This window comes from Callithrix jacchus, chromosome 13 (assembly GCF_049354715.1).
Source record: "Callithrix jacchus isolate 240 chromosome 13, calJac240_pri, whole genome shotgun sequence".
NCBI classification, from domain to species: Eukaryota; Metazoa; Chordata; class Mammalia; order Primates; family Cebidae; genus Callithrix; species Callithrix jacchus.
Genome location: NC_133514.1, coordinates 33,870,299 through 33,892,847, shown reverse-complemented (window position 1 = coordinate 33,892,847; position 22,549 = coordinate 33,870,299). Strand labels below are relative to the sequence as shown.

Here is a 22,549-nt window from a genome sequence, read left to right as displayed (position 1 = left end):
ACAATAGGACAAATACATGACTTGGTTACCCATGTAATTATATACAATGTGAATTGGGTATTTAAGGAATGATGTTCAAAACTTCATGAAGCCACGAACATCTATTCAAATGTCCCAGTTCTGCCTTAAGCAAAATATATATATATATATTTTTTTATCTTGTGGTTGAACTGTTATGTAGCAAAATAATAAATATTTAAATAATTAACAGTAACTATTTTATTCTAAATTACTTTTAACATAAAGAAATGCTAACATAAATAAATAATTGTTTAAACTAGCCCTGAATTACTTGTTCCTCAAGCAACATAAGCAGAGGCCAAGATATCTCATTTGCTGTGAAATGTTTGCTTTTAATTTTCCTACTTGTTGCTTTCTTTTTAAAATGCCTCAGTGTAAGCTGTTTGGTTAATGAAGAAAAACATCTGAACTCCTTTTATTATGTTTATTTGTGACAAATAACACATTCTGAATCAAAATTAACTTACCATCATTTCAAGTGCATATCAGTTACAGCTTAGCAACACCCTTTTCAGGTGTGGTCATTGTATAAAGAAGATGAACTGTTCAGTAGAATGATTTTTATTTTATCAATAAAAGTGAGACTTTGAAATGCCTTTATTATCATTTCACTGCTTGATATTGACTATCAATTTGTATCACATCATTCAATATCAATTCCAGAAACATCCGGAGCCTCACACACCTATTAGTATCTCAGAGCCAAGTAGTCGCAAACAGAGGAGGTAATACAACTGCTTTTGTTAATGTTCTCATGCGACAGGCAGAGGCAGTCAATATTAGACCTGGTAAGACACATCTAGCTCTAGGTGTAATCTGAGGGGAGATGCAGCAACAAGAAAGCAGCACCAACTGAGCATGCTCCTATTCAGGCAGAGACAGAAAGGGAGTGGACGTACTGTAGAAGCTGGCCATTACGTAGTTTTGGCAGCGATCACCAGTAAACTCATTTGGGCACCTGAGAGAAGAAACAAAAAAACAATGGTAGAAAAAACAGAGAAAAAGAGAAGAGGTGAATATATGCTAGAAAGAAGCTCCTCAGTGTCATTTGACTGAAACTTGGTGGGTTCACCCTCAGGAACCAAATCTTTGCCCTGATCATGGCTTTCAGGCTCTGGCACTTCCCCCAAATGGTAAAAAATTTGGACAGAATGCAGTTCTTAAGTTGGCATGATGGAAAGATCCCACCATTTTAAGTGTTTGCCTTCTTTCAAAGGGAACCATTTAAAATGAAACCTGACGTATTCATGTCAGTTTTCCATTTGATGACTTTGGTCACACATGCCGGGAGAAAATGGTTCTTGGTTGGCTTGCCTGCGATGGTTTGTCAGCATCACGGGCCATGGTGACTGGCCATTCTTATAAATTGATGACTTAGGGACCCACTTTGAGAGAGTTAAATAAGGTAATATTGAGGGTTTATGCCTTGAGTGGTCAAGCCATAATTAGAACAAAATGAATCAGTTACAACTGAGCTGTAAAAGCACCAAGTGGTAGTGATTGTTGCTGTAGTTCGGGGGAGAAAGCAAATTTCAGATTATTTTAACATACTTTCTTGGTTTTGGACTTTCATGGGCACATTCTCAGTACATCTTGCTCCAGTGAATCCAGGTTGGCACCTAAAGGGCAAAAATGTGGTAAGCAAAAAAATGCTAAAGACACTGAGCTTTCAGACTGGCAATTTTCCTCCTATGGAATATGGAGATTCCTAAAAATGATCTGGTACCAGGCAATATAAAGAAAAGAAAAGACACAACATTTAGAAAACCATGTCCCACGAAAACTGTGGGTTACAGATTTTGTTGTTGTTTGCTTCAGTCCTCAAATGATACATTAACTGAAATTTAACTAGAGGAAGCTGAAATGTGGAATAAGAGGCGGCACGGCCTGGAGAGCTGTCGGTTTCCCTTTGGCATGACCCTATTTGCCACGGATCAGTGATTCTCACTATGTTAAAACACTGGTTTTGATAAAAGCTAACAAGATTCCATCCCTGTCTCTTATCAATAAATGAACTTGAGCTTTTTCTTTCATATACTTATTTCAATTTTGTCTTTATTTCATAAGTGTTTCATGTTGTATGTCATCAAACAACATGTCAGTTACTTTCACACTATGATTACTGACAAGAAAAAGTATATTCCCTGTTTTTTTAAAAAAGATATTAAAAATAAACTCTTGTTTTTAATATTCAAAGATACTGGAAACAGATTGTTATGAAGACAGATTTTACCTAATCACATTATCCAAAATCAAAGACAAATACATTTTAAAATTTAGATCAGTTATTCTTAGGCAAAAGTACTTAAAACATGTCATTTTGCATTTAAGGTAAAACTATTTTAAAAACTGTTATAAAATTTACATGTTATTCACTCACATATATTTGCCTATCAAAATTCTAGAATCTTGATACAATATTAAGGTCTTAAGAAACGGGGCTGTGCTTGAATACGGGAGTTCTTTATAATTGCTGTTTTTTTGTAGCTGTTACTCTAATATCTAAAACATTTTAAATAGAATTGATTTTTAAAATATCGTCTTCTAATAAAAAGGGTCACTGAAAGGTTCTAGGAAGCTATATACTTACAGATAAAAAGATTATCATTTTGAATCCTCAACATCCATAGTCATAATTATTATTAATGGTTCATCTATATAGCAATCATCATGCAAAGAGCCTATCTAAGTTAGCTCTGGTAGCTCATACCTAGTGATTTTTACACAACTCTATTCTCTACAGAGTAAATGAGAATATATACTATATTTTTGGCATCAAAGAGATATGAACAAAACTATTCATTGTTACCAATATCAGGGTAATTTCATTTCCCTTCAAGCCATATTACCAAGTGACTTGGTATATGTAATTCTCTTATTTTATGAAAATGGCCTGCAAGATAAAACACTAGTAGTTCCAGATTTTTTGCTTTGTGAGTACTTGTTTAAGCTTAAATGACAAACATCTTATATTGATATAGCTCCTTTAAACTCTTGGAGACACCTTCCTATAAATGAACTGATGATTTTTGCTTAGAATATTTTTGCTGCAGGGAATAGAGGAAGAGCTACCTAAAGAAATATGTTAATAAGAAGTATAAGGTGTAAGATTGGGTTATTTCTCAAAAAGATGCCATTTCTCATGCTTCAATAAGAACATTTTCATGTTCTTACATAAATAACTTTAAAATATAACCTATTTGACAAAATAATGTCTGAAGGAAATGGGGTTTTTATTTGTTTCTCAACCAGGAATGTAAGTTCATATAGACATACCCTATAATTAAAGCAGGTGCTTCTAGAAGTAATGATGTATTCAATAATTATCATTTCGTCTTGCTTCTTTGCATTCTTAATAAAAGTTAAAATTCTCACATTGAACACACAATAATCCACTTGTTTCTCACAAAAGAACATGGTGTAAGATATGTGAACATGTTGTGTGTATGTAAGACACACACACCACACAATTGCCATGGCAGGAAATGCCCTTAGGTAAGCATCACGAAATTAACAAATAGCTGACAAATCATGAGTTCCTTAAGAGAAAGAAGGCATTTATAAGTAAATCGTCATTATGCATCTTATAAACGGTTCTGTGATCAGAGGGCACATTACAACTAGGTAAAGGGAGTCAGAAATCCTACCCAATCTATTTTCTAATTATTATGAACTTCTAACATGATGTTTCCTAGGAAGCTAGCATGAGATGATGGCTTATCTCTATTATAAAATCACACGGAACACTGGGCGCAGTAACACTAGAACTACTTGAGATATGCAAATCAGTTTTTAGAGTTGCCCACTACTCCTCAACCAGAACTATCCTTTTGTTAGTGTTTATCTTCATTTGGGAGATGAATTTTCTCAGCATTGTTTCTTAGTGTATAAGACCCTGTTATTACTCAGAACTGGCAGCATCAGCATCTCTTAGGAACATGCTAGCACATCCTACAACTACTGAATAAGAATCTTCATTTTAACAAGATCCCTAAGAGATTTGGATGTAGATTAAAGTCCAAGACCTAAGGTTCTCTGAACTGGGAAGAGGGAGACGAAGGCCCTCTCTCGGCACTGTGGTATCCTGCTGTTTGGACATGGACAAGCTCTTTGGCTTTACTGGGCCTCCTTTTCCTCAGTGATAAAATGAAGAAATGTAATTGAGTATCAAAGACCTCTTTTTCCACTAAGGTTCTGGGAAACCATACTTATCCTAACACATGGAATCACTGTTAGAAAGCCCTGACAGCATTTCTTCTGAATGAAGTACCAGTCAGGGACGATAGAACTCAAGGACTTCTAAAAATCCTTTTTGATAAGATGGATTTTAAGACAATCATTGAGGTAAAACAAATTTTAAGTGCTGAAGCAACTCAACTGATCAGCAACAAAAGGATGTAGCCTTCACAGACATTTAAATTTGTTGCCAAATGGGATGGAAGGGAAAGCGGAAACTGAGATAGCTTCTGCATAAGCAAACTGCACACCGAATTGATTGTGTAGAAAAAACCTATGCAAATGGAAACCCAGCTGATCTAAAAGTTCTGTGAAATTCTATGGAATTACTTCTAACAGGCTAGGGAGACTCTCTGGCTTCTGATACATTTCTATTACTAACATTGCATGTTAAGCACCCAATCCATCACTTTCCCGGAAGATAAGAATAACAGGAAATCAAACCTGATTTCGAACAATAAGCTTTGGCATGAGATTGAGCAAGTTCTAAGAATTTTATGTCTTAGAATAATCTAAGGATCTGAATAATAAGTACTTGTTGTAGTTTTAAATATATACATGTGTGTGTATATACATATAGACATACATAAGTATACATATACACCATTTGTTTCATTAATCAGATTAGAAGATGGAAATCAGGGTTTTTAAATGTTTTAGTATTTGCCCTTAGCATGATCATGTTTGTTCTATATTTGTTATTAATGGGGCGAAAATTTACAGTTTTGTCTGAACTTAGGCATCACTCTTTCCCTGCCTCCCACCTCCCGATCGCCCACTTCTATGCTCTGGGGAGAATTCCTTTACTCTTGGCTTGGCTTTTGCATTGCACCCTATCCTGATCTTTCACTGCACTTATCTGTAGTGTGATGATCTGTGACACACTGATCACATTCTGATCATTTTGTATCTCTAATGCCTAGCACAGTACCTGATCCATAGAGGACTCTCATAAAATGTCTGTGAAAATGAACTTAAGATCAGACCCAGTGTCCATATCTGATCAAGAATTGTATCAAAAGATACTTTCAGGCAGGCATGGTGGCTCAAGCCTGTAATCCCAGCATTTTGGGAGGCTGAGGCTGGCAGATTACTTGAGGCCAGGAGTTCGGGACCAGCCTGGGCAACATGGTGAAACTCCGTCTCTACAAAAAATACAAAAATTAGCTGGGCATGGTGACAGTCATCTGTAATGCCAGTTACTTGGGAGGCTGAGGCAGGAGAGTCATTTGAACACTGGAGGCAGAGGTTGCAGTGAACCAAGATTGTGCCACTGCACTACAGCTCGGACAACAGACTCCATCTCAAAAAAAAAAAAATTCATATGGTTAATTGATTTGCCAAGTACAGGTCAATCTTGAACATGTATCTGTTATTTTTATAGTTTTTATTTATTTATTTATTTATTTATTTATTTATTTATTTATTTATTTATTTATTTAGATGGAGTCTTGCTCTGTTGCCCAGGCTGGAGTTCAGTGGCACCATCTCGGCTCACTGCAACTCTGCCTCCCAGGTTCAAGCGATTCTCCTGCCTCAGTCTCCTGAGTAGCTGAAATTACAGATATGTACCAACACCTGGCTAACTTTTGTATTTTTAATAGAGATGGGGTTTCCCCACGTTGGCTGGGCTGGTCTCAAACTCCTGAACTCGGATGATCCAAAAGCCTTGGCCTTCCAAAGTGCTGGGATTACAGGTGTTAGCCACCGTGCCTGGCCTCAAATAATTTTTACAGAAACTCCCAGGATCATCCTTCTCACAGATTTTCTCCCTCCAATAAAACTCTTTAACATTGTGTTTGCAATTTGGAAAAGTCCCTATGATTGTTTAAAAGCAAGTCTGTTATCTAGAATTTAAATAATGTTAGTGAAATATCAGTTTACTTAGGATTCAATAAAGCAGTGCATTCTACTAACCAAACTTCTGCCCAGCACCAGTATAATAAAAACTGGTTAATAATAACTTCAATACACTGTTAATATCCTGATATGCTTACTATGCAATCAATCATAGATGCACGTATTTTTGAAATCAATGTAATGCTTGGTGTATATTTTATATTCCAATTGAATAAATTATTTCCCTTTTTTTTTGGTGAAGATTCTAGACATATTCAAAGATATCCATGGATCCCAAGAAATTTCTGGTTAGGGTTGGCTAATTTTATAAACTACGTATTTAGAGTCAATTTATAAACCATCCTTAGATATCCTTTCTCCTTCTTCATTTCTCAGCTTTTTCATCAAACTCTCCCTTGATCAGGAAGGAGAAGGAAAAAAAAAATACAGCTGATATACCCTCTCCCTCTAGTCATCACTCTACAGTGAAATATTTGGACAATTTAAAAAATACCTTGTCAAAAAATGAAAAGTCCTATCTGCTCTTCTTCAATACTCGCTGTGGTATTTGAAATTATTTGATGCCTGTGTTTACAAAATTAAATGATGGAAATGTTAACAAATATATATCAAGGAATATTGGTGAGAAAGCATCAGACACCAAAGCCTTTGTTCCCTCTGTGTAAACTCGAGGTGGCAGTGTCTACGCCAGCTCCAACTGTGCTGGTCTGTTTTCCTACAGTATCATGTTGCAAACACTGACTTTTCTCACCTCTTAGCCTGCTCAGCATTCTGTCCAGAACTCGCCCACTCACTGGCTGAGTATCTGCGTTGTAGATTATTCTTTCCCAAATGTATTGTTACTATTAGTCTGCATTTTTCCAAGATGAACCTCATTCTGTTATCTACCTTTAGGTGAACTGTCTTGAGGTTTATATATGCTTTTCTAATTTGTGTTTTAGTGTTCTTTCTAGCATCATCTGCAAAAGACATTTATTTCCCCAAGGGAATGCCCTCTTTAACATCATTAAAGAAAATATTCAATATAAAATGTTCCAGTAATGTTTCCTTCAGATCCAACCTATATCTCCCCACCACTGTTCAGACAGGATATATCTTCCATTTTCTTTCTAATTATAATCTGGGGACTAGTTTCCAATCCATGAGATAAGAGGATACAGAGAGTAGCCACACTAGACTCATGGGTAAATGCTGAGTAAACAAAACGAAACAAAACAAATCTAAGTCGTCCTGGCTTTTCAAATGTTGTTTTTCAATGTCCAGGACATGCAATCCCAATAATGAGGGTGGCAGTGTTTGTGGATTAACTTCTTGTTTGAACCTTGTTGCCCTTCCTAAATCTCTGTTTGCACAGCTTGTTCTGAAATGCTCATCTGCAGAGAAAACCCTTGCCCATGTTTACTCTACATGATGAATCCTTAAGCTGGGGGTCAAACAATTTCATCGGATATGGGATCAATCTACATCCCATACATCTCCACGTCACTGTGATACAATGACATATCGACTGCTAATTTGCGGTTTGGTTTTCCTCTCTGGAGGAAGTTTTCCTGTATCGTCAAACAGTTTAGGGGTGCTGAGGGGCTCTATAGCTCTATCTGCTTCACCAGCCTCATTCTCTGATAAAACATCTAAATATTCACTTTTTCCTTAAATCATTCAATATAAATATTTCAAAATATTGTATTTGTTTTCCTGTAAACTGACAATTTGCAATCGTATACATTTATGAGGTGGAAAGTGATGTTATGATTTATGAATACGATGTGGAATAATTAAATCAATCTAGCTAAAATATTCATCCACTATCCACAATTGCCAAGTTATAAAATCCACTATTCACAGTAGGCAAGTTATAAAAAATCCACTATTCACAATAGCCAAGTTACAGAATCAACTTAAGCGTTCACCAACAGATGAATGGATTGAGAAAATGTAGTATATAAACACAGTGAAATATTTTATTTTAAATTGACTATATGCCTCTCAAGAATATAACTGCATATTTTTTTCAAATTCTTTTTTCCACAGAACAGAGTCTGCCTCTGACTAGCTTAGATCTTTCATTGCACACTACCTTAGCTCACTAAATATCCTTCATAGCCCTCGGCAAACCTGTGATTTATAATTCAATTAATTATATGAAACATGATTGTTACTTGTAGTAGCCTACAGACTCCAACAGGCAAAAACCAGTATGGGTTTTGCTTACGACTTTATCCATAGCATGAACACAGAGCCTGTCTCATAGGAGCTCAATAAATGTATATGGCTGCCCAGCTGATTTTTACAAGAGAGGAATCAAGCTATTCAGAACACTTAGTCAATGCATCCAATTTTAGGCAAAACTACGCCTAAACGGATTCTTATAAAAACTAAAGAATTTGCTTCAACTCTACCTTTAAAGTCTAAATGAGTTAATAAATTTCTCATAAGCACATAGTAGGATTCTAGATACATGAGGACATGAAAGAAATAGATGCAGCTGTCTAAAGAGCCCATTATCTAGATCCACACGAGTCCCACCACTTGCTCTCACAAATGCTGTCTCTATTTGTTAAATGTTACAATATTCAAGAACAGAGAAGTACTAGAAGCAAGTGTAACACCGATTCTGAAGAAAGAGCTCTTCTAGGCTGGGATTGGAGTGAGCAGTGTGCTCTTATGGACTGAAAGTTCTAACCCAGTATGTATCCTGTTTATCTCTTCCAAATTTCTCTTTCTGCAGCCATGATGACGAGACTGCAGGACACAACTGTGAGCTTACACTGTCGCCCCCTTCTTTAATTATGTTAATCCTGCTACTAATACATGTTATAAAAGTCATTATCATGTATCATGTCAGTATTTTATAAAATGTTAACCCTAGCTAGCGTCTTTGATGTATTTGACTTTCTCTTCCCATCTTACTTAGTCCCCAGACTTCTTTCAGCCTGTATGGAAGACTCATTTCCCTAAACATCTGCTATGTCTATGGTGCCACTTTCCTGTTCCAGAAGTTACTATGGCTCCCTATTAGCTATCACAGCACCCAAAGTCCTCCACCTGGTCTTCAGAGGTCATTAAGTGGCTCCACTGTTTAATTCAGTTCTTTTATTTTGTTCATTTGTTTTACTTCCTAGAATGAAGCTGCATGTCACTGTGTCTCATGTAAAGAATTCCTACAACCACAAAGCTTTCCTGGTGTAAAGGAAAGATTCTATAAATGATTATGTTTAAATAGTCTTCTCTAACTTATTTCTGTCTTTCCTTTCTTTTCTTTAAATTAGTATTACCTTAATAGTCAAAATTATACCATCATATATTCACTCACTGATTTTCTATTTTAGCAATTTCATTTTCTTACGGACTGAATTCTCAGAGATTGTACCTCATACCTTATATTTTCTCTGTATTTTAAAAAATATCTGGCACTCCATTTGCTTGGTAAATTTTCTTCCATCCCCTTATTTTGAGTCTATGTGTGTCTTTGCACATGAGATGGGTCTCCTGAATACAGCATACCGATGGTTCTTGGCTTTTTATCCAATTTGACAGTCTGTGTCTTTTGATTGGGGCATTTAGTCCATTTACATTTTGTTAATATTGTTATGTGTGAATTTGATCCTGCCATTTTATTACTGGTTGGTTGTTTTGCCCTTTGGTTGGTGTAATTTCTTCATTGCATTGTTGGTCTTTACCATTTGGTTCTTTTTTGCAGTGGCTGGTACTGGTTTTTCCTTTCTGTGTTTAGTGCTCCCTACATAATTTCACAAATGGTATTATACAAAATTATAAATGTCTATGTTTATAGATACCTCCCATCTTTCCAAATTTAGTTTGTTTTATTGGTTTTTGCCTGAGGAAACTAATGATCAGAAATATTAAATGATCTGTCAAAGAAAAGCTATAAAAACACTTGGTGGTCCCAACAAACAAAGAAAACTGCTAGTTTCATAAATAAAATGAAGAATTAGAAATTAAACATGAGCCAGGCCTGGTGTCTCTCACCTGTAATCCCAGCACTTTGGGAGGCCAAGGCAAGGGAATCATCTGAGGTCAGGAGTTCAAGACCAGCTTGACCAACATGGTGAAACCCCATCTCTACTAAATACAAGGCACATGCCTGTAATCCCAGCTACTTGGGAGGCTGAGGCAGGAGAATCACTTGAACCTGGGAGCTGGAGGTTGCAGTGAGCCAAGATTGCACCATTGCACTCCAGCCTGGGCAACAAGAGTGAAACTCCACCTCAAAACAAAACAAAGACAACAACAACAAAAAGAAATTAAACATGATAACACAGTCTGTTAAAACAGGTGTATATATTTTCCCAATGTCTACTGAGAGAATGTAATACTACCATATTCTTTTTATTATAAGGAAAAATAAATTTTGCTTCCCCAGAGTTAAAAGTACTTTAGCAGAAATGAACTCATTTAATTTCACTGACTCCCTGGGAAGAAATTTGGAGAACATATTAACTTCATGTTATAAATAAATATATTGTCCAGAGAGTTGAAGTGAAAGGACATAAGATTGTTCACCAAAATTGGTAGTTTTAAACTCTAATCCCCTCCAGATGAAGGCACATCTGTCTGCTGGATAACATATTGGACTTATAAGCACAGCCTAATATAAAATAATTTTTAGATTAAAAAAATCACATCAATATCTTTCAAAGTAGTTCTCCAATGAAACTATTCAGAAGAACAGATACACAAGAATAAAGAAAAGACATAAGAGGAAAAGTGGACAATTTCATGTTCGATTTCATGTATATTGTTTTTACTGAACCACAGGATTACACAGGACATCAGAGGGTAAAAATGGAATTATTCTTTTCTCATCTTTACATAATCTGGAATAGTAACTATTTTTTTTCCACAGAATAAATTTTAAATTACTGTAGAGAAAAAAATATAAAAGATGAGAACCATCACTGAAATTCCCACATAGTCCCCAGGAGGAGGTCCAAGCAATCTGGAAACCTCTCCTCAGAGAAGATTTGTACTGTTAATATGCTTAATCCATTCTAAACACCTTGTTCTAAGCAGAGAGACAAAAGAGATTGCTGTAAAATCTTCTACTCCCAAGAAGACAACAGCGGATTAGGTGACCAGAGAGACTACTTGGAAACTTCCATGCTTGTGGTGTTTCTGAGTCATGTCTTTAGTCAGGAATAAAGCTGATTTTCAATGATGTGGCTCATACTTCAGCAATGCTTAGCTTTAGACAGATAGGCCATATGGAAACTATGAACTGGCTTCATAGACAGGACCATGATGAGCCAATGCAATATTTTTATGTCTTCTGTTTCTATTCAAGTGGTCTAGTGAACAATGTATTATCATAAGACACAGTATAATATGTGTCTTTGTTTAAATTCTTAGTAATTATTTTTAATGCTATAGATGTTTCACATACAAAATTTTTTAAAAATAAAAAGTTTCATTTAACAAGAAATATTTGAAATATTTTGTATATAGAATATATTCTCCAGTTCTTCCCTCAAGGATCTGGCTTGTTTTAATGTATGAATAAAATCACCATTCAAAGGAAGGGAAAAAGTTATGAAAATCATAGATGTCAAAGATTTTCTTTCTGATAGGATCCAGTAATAATTAAAAACACTTCCCTAAAAGATCCTAATTAGCAAAATAAAAAAAGAGATACATTTTTCTTAGAACTAGAAGGCAAGAATGATCCACTAGACAATTAGTTTGGGGTATGTAGTGTTCATTCATGGCTTGAGGCTTTAATAGTTACTAGAAGAGTTCCAAATATTTCACTTCAAGATTTTTAAAATATAGCAAGTTTTAAATTCTGGATTAGGCTTAAAATTTAATGAGAAACTGTATTGAGTGAAGAAAAATTACAGTTGTTGGCACAATATTAAAATGAAAAAACTGAACAGCACTTATGTGATTACATGTTTTGTATTGGATGTGGGAGGGCTAAAGAATGGGTGAAATGAATATGTGGAAAAGACCTGCCCTGGTTCCTTAGAGGTATATGTACTATAATATGTACTCACTCAGCTTGTAAATCTTTGCAAAGTGATGAGGAAAAATGATCATATTTCATTATGATAATTAAAATATAGTGGTCTCAGATGCTTTTCTGAAGAAGTAAAAATATGAGACATAGATAATATGGGTACATTTTTTAAAAAGGAGAAGAATTTAAGGAACTATAATTTAAATGTTTTTTCAAGGAGATTTATTAAACTGCAATTACATTGTATGCTTAAGATTAGGAAAATGTAACAAAGTTTTTCCATATATCAAATGAACCTCATATTTTATAGATTATAATTCTCAGCTTCTGGCATTTTCTATTTCGATCAGAGAAAGTCTTACAGGAAACTAAAAAGCTGGTTCATCCCACTTTGCTATGATAAATATGGGGATGTCTCATATTTGTACTGTATTCACAGCAAGTCAGCAGAACTAGAGACTAAATCATATTTTTATTCTGCTGCAAGCATATAGATTTGAATATTTTAATGATCAAGAAGTGAATCTCTAAGATTACTTTTTAAACAATAAACACAGTCATATGAGATTCAGATCTAAAAGGAATGATCTTTTCTACATACTGTGTGTGTGTGTGTGTGTGTGTGTGTTTGTGTGTGTGTCTGTCTGTCTGTCTCACTCTGTCACCCAGGCTGTAGTTCAGTGACACAATCTCGGCTCACTGCAGGCTCAACCTTCCAGGCTCAAGTGATCCTTCAGCTTTAGCCTCCTAAATAGTTGGAACTACAGGTGCATGCCACCATGCCTGGCTAATTGTTCTTCTGCATTTTTTGTAGCAACAGTGTTTTGCCACATTGCCCAGATTGGTCTTGAACTCCTGGGCTCAAGTGATCTGCCTGCCTCGGCCTCTTAAAGTGCTGAGATTATAGGCATGCACCTAGCCTCATACTCATATTTCATCTTGCTTTAATATTTCTGCAAGACTTTTACCTATCCTTTCACTTTGGCTTGTAAAAATTATTTATTTCCATAAAAGAAATGTTTAGTAATTGAGATTAGAATTCTGTTCTGGCTCCAAGTCTTTTATTTTCTCTAACAGACTATATTTACTTTTACAAATTATCTGTCTTTGATAAAATCAGCTAAACAACCACCAAAACTTGTCTTATCTTGACACTGTATCTACTCTCTTCAAAGAAGAGCTTTTGAGTACAAGAAGGAAGCAGTTCTTGAAGGTACTTGTTCAGGGCCATGAGCTCCCATCAGGCACACCACAGACATGCCCAGTCTACCTCAGCTCAGAGAGCAGCAAAACATGGCCTACAAAATGGCATTTTCGATTGTCGCTTTTTTCTTTGTCTTTAAAACATACGTATTTTAAGATGCGCTTCTTTACTTATAAACATAATTAAGGTTTTATTAGAATTGGCACCTAAATATTGATACAGTATTTCTGTGATGTGAAAGAGACATGACCTAGTTGACTATTTCTTGTGTCTTTTTCATTTTGCTAATTGCTCCTAACAGTTCAATTGCCTCTCTAACAGACTTGTTCTTCCATGTCAAGATTCAAGTCACATGCCAATATTCTATGAAAAAAAAATTTTTTTACAACAAAATGGTTTTCCTTCCTTCAGAACAAGTATTGCTGCTTTAGAACAATGTCCCCACTGCATGTTTCCAGCTGGGGACTGCCAGCAAAATTTATTAGATGTTCTACACTACATTTTTTAAGGAACGACCTTTAAAATACCTCGCTTTTGGGATACAGCTATTTATGAACAACAAAATAAATGTGTATTGGCCAGGCGTGGTGGCTCAAGCCTGTAATCCCAGCACTTTGGGAGGCTGAGGCAGGTGGATCACGAGGTCAAGAGATTGAGCCCATCCTGGTCAACATGGTGAAACCCTGTCTCTACTAAAAATACAAAAACTTAGCTGGGCATGGTGGTGCGTGCCTGTAATCCCAGCTACTCAGGAGGCTGAGGCAGGAGAATTGCCTGAACCCAGGAGGTGGAGGTTGCGGTGAGCCGAGATCGCACCATTACACTACAGCCTGGGTAACAGGAGTGAAACTCCATCTCAAAAAAAAATAATAATAAATAAATAAATAAATAAAATTAAAAAAATAAAATAAATGTGTATTTTCATCATTTCAATAAAACATTATATATCTTTTTAGGGCCACATCAAATTATGAGTCCATATAGCATATATAGGCTAAGTATCAATAGCATACTTAAAATGCATGGCAAAATAAACATGTGCTTTTGAATGAGTCCTATTAGTTTTTACTACAAGGTTTAAATATTTAATTGACTGATACTATCACTATCTTACTTTGCCTGTTGAGACAGAATAAACTGGACACTTCTTAGTGGTGCATCAACTCTTTCAAGTCATTGGAAAGAAAGTGCTATTCTAGAAATATCTATAGACCAATAAAAGAACACTGCTGTCTACCCACAGGGATGCTACACACACTCAATGGATTTCCAAATACATGTAATTTACATTTTTCTTTTCTTTTTACTAGCAGTATAAATCTAAAGTCCATTTAAAATATGGTTATGAAACAATAAGACAATCCCAAGTTTAACAGACATATGTTAGTCAATTATCTTCTGCCTTTCTGCTTCTTTTGGTTGTCTTATTCATTTTGCAGGTGATCACTGGGATAAGAAAGCAACATTATCTTACAGCTTAATTCATACATTGGATGTAGAGGTAGATATCAAAAGTTATAGGCCTCTATGATATTTGCACATCTTTTCTGAATCACAAGAAAAACCACAAAGAAAGCAACATTATAAATAACGGCAAAAAAAAAAAATCACACACATTGAAAAGAGCAAAAAACAATTCTGGATATGACAGAGGAGTGATGACAAATGATATGAATGTTTTAAGACACTCTCTATATAGAACAGCATTATTCAACATGATGCAACAAAATTGGAAAAAAAAGAAACAATACATCATGAGACATAGAATCATCTGAAACAAGCAGTTATAGACATAAGCCACACACAGGATTTCTTTTCTTACTTGCACAAGTATCTCGAGGGGTTTGAAAGATCTTTCACCATGAAGCATTCGCCTCCATTCACACAGAACGTTTTCTCCTTCTCTGCACATTTTACAAGATGGCTTGTCCCAGTAGTAGATGTAGACGTAGCTGAAGAGGAGAGAAAGGAGAAAGGTTAACTTTGACTTTTTTTTCCCCCTTCTAAGCAGCCTTTAATCTTAAATCATCTGAAAAGGAAGAGTTCATATAACGTACAGGAGATTTCACTAAGCTTGCAGACCTTACAAACAATAGCAAAGAAGTTAAGCACTTTCTGGGTCTAATTACATGGAATCAAATTGCAAAAGAGAGAATTATTGAGTTAACTAACTTTATTAGAACTAAATAGGAAAAGGGGCTCAACTTTTTTTTCCCGTTTTTTTTTTTTTTTTTTTTTTTTTTTTATGACAGAGTTCCACTCTGTTGCCAGGCTGGAGTGCAGTAGTGCCATCTCAGCTCACTGAAACCTCCGCCTCCCAGGTTCAAGCAATTCCCCTGCCTCAGCCTCCTGAGTAGCTGGGACTACAGGCGCGTACCACCACACCTGGCTAATTTTTATATTTTCGAAGAGATGAGGTTTCACAATTTTGGCCAGGATGGTCTGAATCTCCTGCCCACCTGCCTCAGCCTCCCAAAGTGCAGGGATTACAGGCATGAGCTACTGCACCTGGCCAGGGCTCAACATTTTTTAACCAATATATAATTTTCCAGGTAGTTGGAAAAGACAAGCTCTATTGTAATTAAAATACATTTCCCAGGAAGGTCCAAGATAATGGTATAAAGTCATGTCATTACAACAAAATTTAGACATCTATTCGTTAACAGCAACTAATTGATAAAATTATTTATTTTGAAATGTTTTATGTGCATATTGACTTCACATTTTTTTAGATATGATGTGTATATAAAAAAACGTAAGTTGGCTTATTTGTTCCCAATGAAAATATTATAGATTATTAGTCAGATACATATTAACATGCAGATTAGAAACCACTCTTTTCTACTTTAATTTCTTAGAGGAATATGGTTGAATGTCCAACTGCCATCATACTTTTCAGGAAATAGAAAGAATCTAATATCACTGTAAATGTAGACTAAAGCACTACAAAATATCTCCATTTTGAACGAGGGGTAGAAATAAGTTTCAATTTTGGTTTGCAACACCTTCATACAATGAACTTAATATTAACTTGTCAAACTTCACTTTACATGAAAGTGGGCACGTGAATTATACAAGGCCAAAGCTCTCAGCCCCAGGCTACCAGGGCATTTAGTACCAGGATGCTTCTCATATCATTGGGAACAGCATGGGCAATACTCAGTCCCAACTGAAAAGTATCTAATGTATACAATGTTTATCAATGATAGTATCAGGATGAAAAGCAAATCAATGTATGAAGGCAGTGCAGATTCTATACACACTTTTAAGGAAAAAATACCCAACTTTAGAGGCACTTTTTTTTCTTGTCTACTGATACATGCTTATGAATTTTTAATCTCTTGTCTGTCTTCCTTACTAATTTCCATTTTATTATTTCCATGTGAGTTTCATATACCCTTGTTTATTTTTACTTGACCTGCCATGTATTACTTTTCCATTTTCTTCTGCCTTTCCTGTTCATTTCCTTCGCAAGTCTACATTTTGTTGTGACACATAACCTAATTTTGTCTTCTCCCCTGTTTGATTTTTATTCTATCTGACTGGAATACTCAACATCTGATTATTCCATTTCTGAATTACTCATGGCCTTGCTTGCCTCTTATTCTCCTGTTTAAGGCATGTTTTTGGACCCCTTTCATTGGTCTCAGCATGGCTTTTTGGAATAACAGCAAAAGACACTCAAAACAATTTGGAATTTGGAGACAGACATGGTTCAAATCTTGTCCCCTACTGGTTTTGAATAAGTCACTTAACCACTCAGATGCTTAATATTCCCATTAAGAAAACAGGGGTAATGGCACTCTTACAGAATTTTGTAGAGATTATAAATAATCTAGATAAAGGAATTGGCAAAAAAAGCTGGCATTCAATGAATAATGGTAAATATTAATGGGCAAGTAGGGAAGACTCTTAATTTAGACATGTATCAATAAGAGAAAAAGCTTGACAATGGAAATCTGGGGACTTTGAAGATGTATGCTATTTATATATTTTTAAAAGGAGAAATTTAAGGAGATGCATGTTATTCTGGAATCATTACTATGATAAATAAGAATTAGACTAATTTTGTTATTACTCCAAAAAAAAAAAGTTAGTTTCAAATTACATTTCAAGGCATCTTTTCCAGGCCTATGAACCAAACAAACTAAACAAAAGGAATAAGAAAGAATGAGGAGACAGGTGATTTTTACCATCAATTATCAGTCATACTTTAACATCTTCATCAAGAAGAGGGGAACATGATTTGCATTGTTTGGTCTGTAAAACCAGTGAATATACAACATTCCTAGATATCACACAGCATATAATTTTAACCTAATATTATCTCTTCATGTGAAAACCTACTTATTTAGGTGCTATGTATTAATATTTTCATCCACAGCAATTGCCTTTGAAAAATATTAGGAAGTTTGCCTTGAATGTTAAAGGGTTTGTTCTTAAAGGCTTTCAACCACTGACAGAATTCCACGGGATGACAAATGGAGCTGGGTATCCTTGCTGCCCCAGGTGACAGTGCTGAATGGGACACCTGCAGTGTGCTGTCACTGTGCAGTCCTGCAGAGGAACGCTGAACCTCAAGCAGACCCGAGTGGCCTTTGCATCTCTGACAGGTTGCTAAAGATTGCCCTTCATGCAACCTGAACAGCAAACACTGCTTGGGCTCTCTCAGGACAAATGCCAACACTTGCTAAAACAACAAAACCAACATTCCACCTCCCCCCAAAATGTAGACACTCCTTTTAAGATGTAAACAATAAAAAATAGCAGTGATATAAACAACAGATAGACATACCTCTTCCTTAGACATTCTGATCTTATGAGATTATAAAAATGAGATTAATACATATGTTAAAAACTAGAAACAACTTTTTTTATGGCCTTAAAAATATATCTCCCTGAAACAATTATCCTTATAATGCTATCCTGAAGCACTTAGCTCTGACATATTCATTTAAAAAAATCTTAGATCATTACCTGAAACTAGTAATGGGATATCTGATAGCAAAATGATTCTTGGAGGGAAATGAAGTAGCAAGTACCTCATACAGTCATGGATTATTATGCTTAGCACTTTTATCCTGTAGCAGCAGTGAGATCAAAAAATGATCATGAATTGTAAGGCGGCAAGGAGCTCCCAGGTGATGTGAAGTGTCAACTGACTGGATGCAGCTGCTCTGAACCAGCAGCCAAGCACAGGAATAAGTTGTAATTGTCAGAAGAACTCGGGTTGGAGATGGTGCTACATACACTCTTCAGATTTTTGCCAGGTTTCCTTTTGGTCTCCTTATTGGAACACAGTGCTCTGACAGTCTTACACGGGCTGATAAATTTTGCAGTGATAATTTTTCTCTGTGCCGTATACACTCAGTATTCCTAAATCAGTTTCCACTTGGTAATTCAACCAGAACATAATGAAACAGACAAAGCGGGTCCTATGCCAAACAGAGCAAACAGCATTCTCTCTGGGGGAGCTAGGAGGACTTGTATTAATGGTAAACTAAAGATTTGGAAGATAAAATATGTTTCAATATATAAAAGATGACACCCCTGCCCCATAGTTGTTCCAGGAAGGAGGTGAAGTAGATCTCACTCATTCAGTGCTTCCTATACCTTGTCTCCCTCTGATTTGTGATTAGTTTTTCACAATTTGGGAGTTATCTTCTAGTGACTGCTAAATGAACAGCAATTTGAAAAACACTACAAAATCTGACATTACTTTGATGTTTGCCATTTATATGACCACTTCATCCCAAACACACTTTCCTTGGTATGTCAGCAACTACAATATTATGAGGAAGAAAGTATAAGGAAAAGCAGTAACTTACTATTAGGTTGGTGCAAAAGTAATTAAATAAAAAAAATACATTCTCTGGTGTTAAAAGGAATGGTTTGGGCCATTCCTTTCAACACCAGAGAATGTATTTTCTAGCATTTTACTCTAGACCTGGTTTGCCTTGGCAAAAAAAGGTCAGGACAAATGATCATTGCTGGGGAATCTGGACAGTTCTCTGAAATAGCTGAGAACTTGGGGACTACTATCATCATTTCAGGGCTCCAAAAATCATTTACCACACAACAGGATTCCCTTCTTCTTTCACATCCTCCCTCTTTCTTCCATGCAGCCTTCCCCTCCCCACCTTCTTTCTTTTCTTCCTTCCTCTTTCCTCCTTCCTTCCTTCCTCATCTCCTTCCACAATTCTTTTCTTTTTGTTTTGTTTTATTTTGAGATGGAGTCTCACTCTTGTCGTTAGGCTGCAGTGCAGCAGCGCGATCTTGGCTCACTGCAACCTCCTCCTCCCAGGTTCAAGCAATTCTCTTGCCTCAGCCTCTCAAGCAGCTGAGAATACAGGCCCGCACTACCTGTAAAAAAATGCCTGGCTAATTTTTTTTTTTGGATATGTAGTAGAGACAGGGTTTTCCATGTTGACCAGGATGGTCTTGATCTCTTTACCTTGTGATCTGCCTGCTTCAGCCCCTCTAAGTGTTGGGATTACAGGTGTGAGTCACTGTGCTGGCCCGTAATTATTTAATGACTGTTTATTATGTTCAAGACATAAGGATAACAACCAAAATCACTGGGGTTGAAAACTGCAAGACCATAACCAACTCTCCCTAGAAGGAAACCTTCACAGATAAAATGTAGTGAAATGAACACTGAAGTTGTCTTGGAAGAATCAGGTCCAAGGCACAATTCTGCCAATTATTAGCTGTGGGACTTCTATCTACCTGCCTTCAAAAATTCAGCAGCAGAATGAGATACCAAAGGGTTGTTTCCAAGTTTATTAAAACACTTTGTCAGTTGCAACACTGCACACAAATGTATGATACTGTTACTATTACTAATCACATAAATATTGAACAAAAGAAAGTAAAAAAGGAAATTCTGTCCAGACTGAAATTTTACATACATAACCAGTCCTCAAGAGTTGTTTATCAGGAAATTATTCTTCTGCAAAATGGCCTAATTTGGAGCAACAATCATTGAATGATTATAAAGCATTAAGTAAGTATCGGTAATCTATGTTTAACTTTATCAAAACTACTTGTCAAAAATGTATAGTCACTTAATATCCTTATAAAATAAAATTGAACAATTTGAGTTAAGAGGAATTAATATCGTACACGCATGATGAGTTTACTCTTTCAAGATCAACACAGTTCTTTAATATTTCTGACTGAATTTCCAAATTACAAGAATTAAACTTACAATATTACATATTATGTGTTATAATAATTTTTTAAAAATATTTTAAAATAGTGTCATGTCTATAGTATGTGGAATGTAATATGAACTTTGTAACAACATTTTGGAAATAATACTATTGCCCATTTTGTAAATACACAGAATAAATAGCTGAGAAATAATCGAGTGTTTTCTGCTTGTTACTTAATATTTTCCCATGGAATCACACAGTATTTCCTGTAGAATGCTAGGTTTTTTTCTTCTCAAGACAGGGTAAAAAGAAAATAATGCTGTAAAGGATAGCTTGCTTTTCTTGCTTGTTTTAAGTGGTGTTTTCCTTATCAGTGAAGTAGATAGACAAAACCAGTAGACCAGGACCATTACACAAATGCCAGCTGCTGATAAAAGTCACTCTATTCTTCTTTGACAATTAGCAGGAATTAGCATGAGTATACAGTGTACACCCCAGGGAGCAATCATTAGATCCTGTTTCCCTTGAATGAATTAGTCCTCACCCACAGCTTTTAGGACTATTCTTTATGAGTTACTTACAGAAAATTTAACTAAATAACTCTACGTCATTGTTTAATAAAATACGCACACTTAAAACATTTTAAATATTTGCATATAAAACTGCTAGTCACTAAAAATTATTTTTTTAATCTTACCTGTAGTATCTTCAATGCTTATGTATTTAGAAATCTGCATACTTTCCCGCGCTTTGATGTCCAGTTAAAGAAATCTGAAATTATTATTCTTGCTCAGAATATAGCTCCTTTGCAATTAGGTACAATGAGCAGACAGAGCTCCTACTGGGGAAAAATGCTTAGGTGGCCCCTGAAGATGAAGCTCTAGAGCAGAAGCTGAGCAGAAAGAGCTGTGCCACCTAAGGCAGCTTCTCGAGATGCCAAGGGAATGATAGGTGGAGTCATTAGTTTTCCAAAAGAAAGGTTCCAAATCAGGCTCAGAACCATGGATGCCTTGTCATTCTGGGTTGGCATTTTTTCCTGAGAAGTCATTCAATCCTTTGCTGAATAACACATACATACTTGAAAAGGAAAGAAAGTGACCAGAGGAGATCTAAGAAAACCTGCATAGAGTCAGAGGTTCCCAGAGCCAATATAGTGACTGGAAGTAACATATCATCTCTCTTGACCTCTCCTTGACTGAACTCCGCTCAAGAAACAAAAAGGGAAGTCAGGGAGAATTCTCAGGAGACCATTAATGGAACCAGGACTTACTAAAGCAGAATTAGGGCATCCAACCCCATGGAGCTCAGGACTTAGCTAATATGCTGGGAGCACTTAGAGGTTTGAAGACTTCTTACAAGGTGACACTTTGTCCAAAGAACAAGTTGACACCAAGGGCCAATGGAGATTAACTGGTTTAACTGATGAACCTGGGCTTTGGCATGGCTCAAACACATACAGAATGATGGGACTATCGAGGATCTTAGCACATTTATAGTTGATTCTATATTTTTAAGGAGGATACAGATCATCTCAAAAGTATAGTTCTGCAGTCTTTAATAAAATACCTCTAGCTAAGAATTCACAAAAGTGCACAGGGGAAGGCTTGCCCAAGGTCACATAAGTGAATTAGAAAACGCTTCCTAAAGTGGATATGATTCCTCTCTCCCTTACAAGCTCTCTGGGCAGACCCTGATATTATTTCTTCCTATTCAGCAGAATGAAAAGTGACCTTTGGGTATTTCTCCTCGTTAAAAAAAAAAAATTATAATTTTTGTTGTAACACTGATTTCATTTGTAGCTAAACAGAAAGCAGATTCTAAGTTCCCAGCAGTTGCTGAGCAAATGCTTTGGTGTCATTAGACAGTGTTATCCTTAGAAAAATAAGATTGCCAGGAAAGGTTATTTTTCAAACCTACAAGTTGCTATTTTTTTCTGTTTTTCAGACAGAGCGTTTTACTCATGACACAGTCTAATCATCCTAAGTCTACCATTTCTTAGGAGAAACATCTCAGTGATACAAATACCTTGGAGTATGTCATAGCTTTTCCAAAGAAGAAGAAAAGTATCTTCCCACAGTGGATAACTGACTAAAT

The 22,549-nt window shown here is 35.9% G+C and overlaps 1 protein-coding gene across 19 annotated transcripts in view; it reads right to left on the bottom strand.

The window, feature by feature from the left end:
- NRG1 (neuregulin 1) overlaps window positions 1-22,549 on the bottom strand; it is a 1,138,183-nt gene that overhangs the window by 23,800 nt on the left and 1,091,834 nt on the right. For 13 of the 19 annotated variants that reach the window (XM_078347468.1, XM_078347464.1, XM_078347470.1 and 10 more), the window contains 2 exons: window positions 15,121-15,250; window positions 921-979 (listed from right to left, as the gene is read on the bottom strand). In XM_078347468.1, coding sequence (XP_078203594.1) covers window positions 921-979; window positions 15,121-15,250 — 189 coding nt within the window. Of the gene's footprint in view, window positions 1-920; window positions 980-1,572; window positions 1,641-15,120; window positions 15,251-22,549 lie in introns of all 19 variants that reach the window. The other 6 variants (XM_078347469.1, XM_078347465.1, XM_008979291.5 and 3 more) reach the window with 1 other exon arrangement.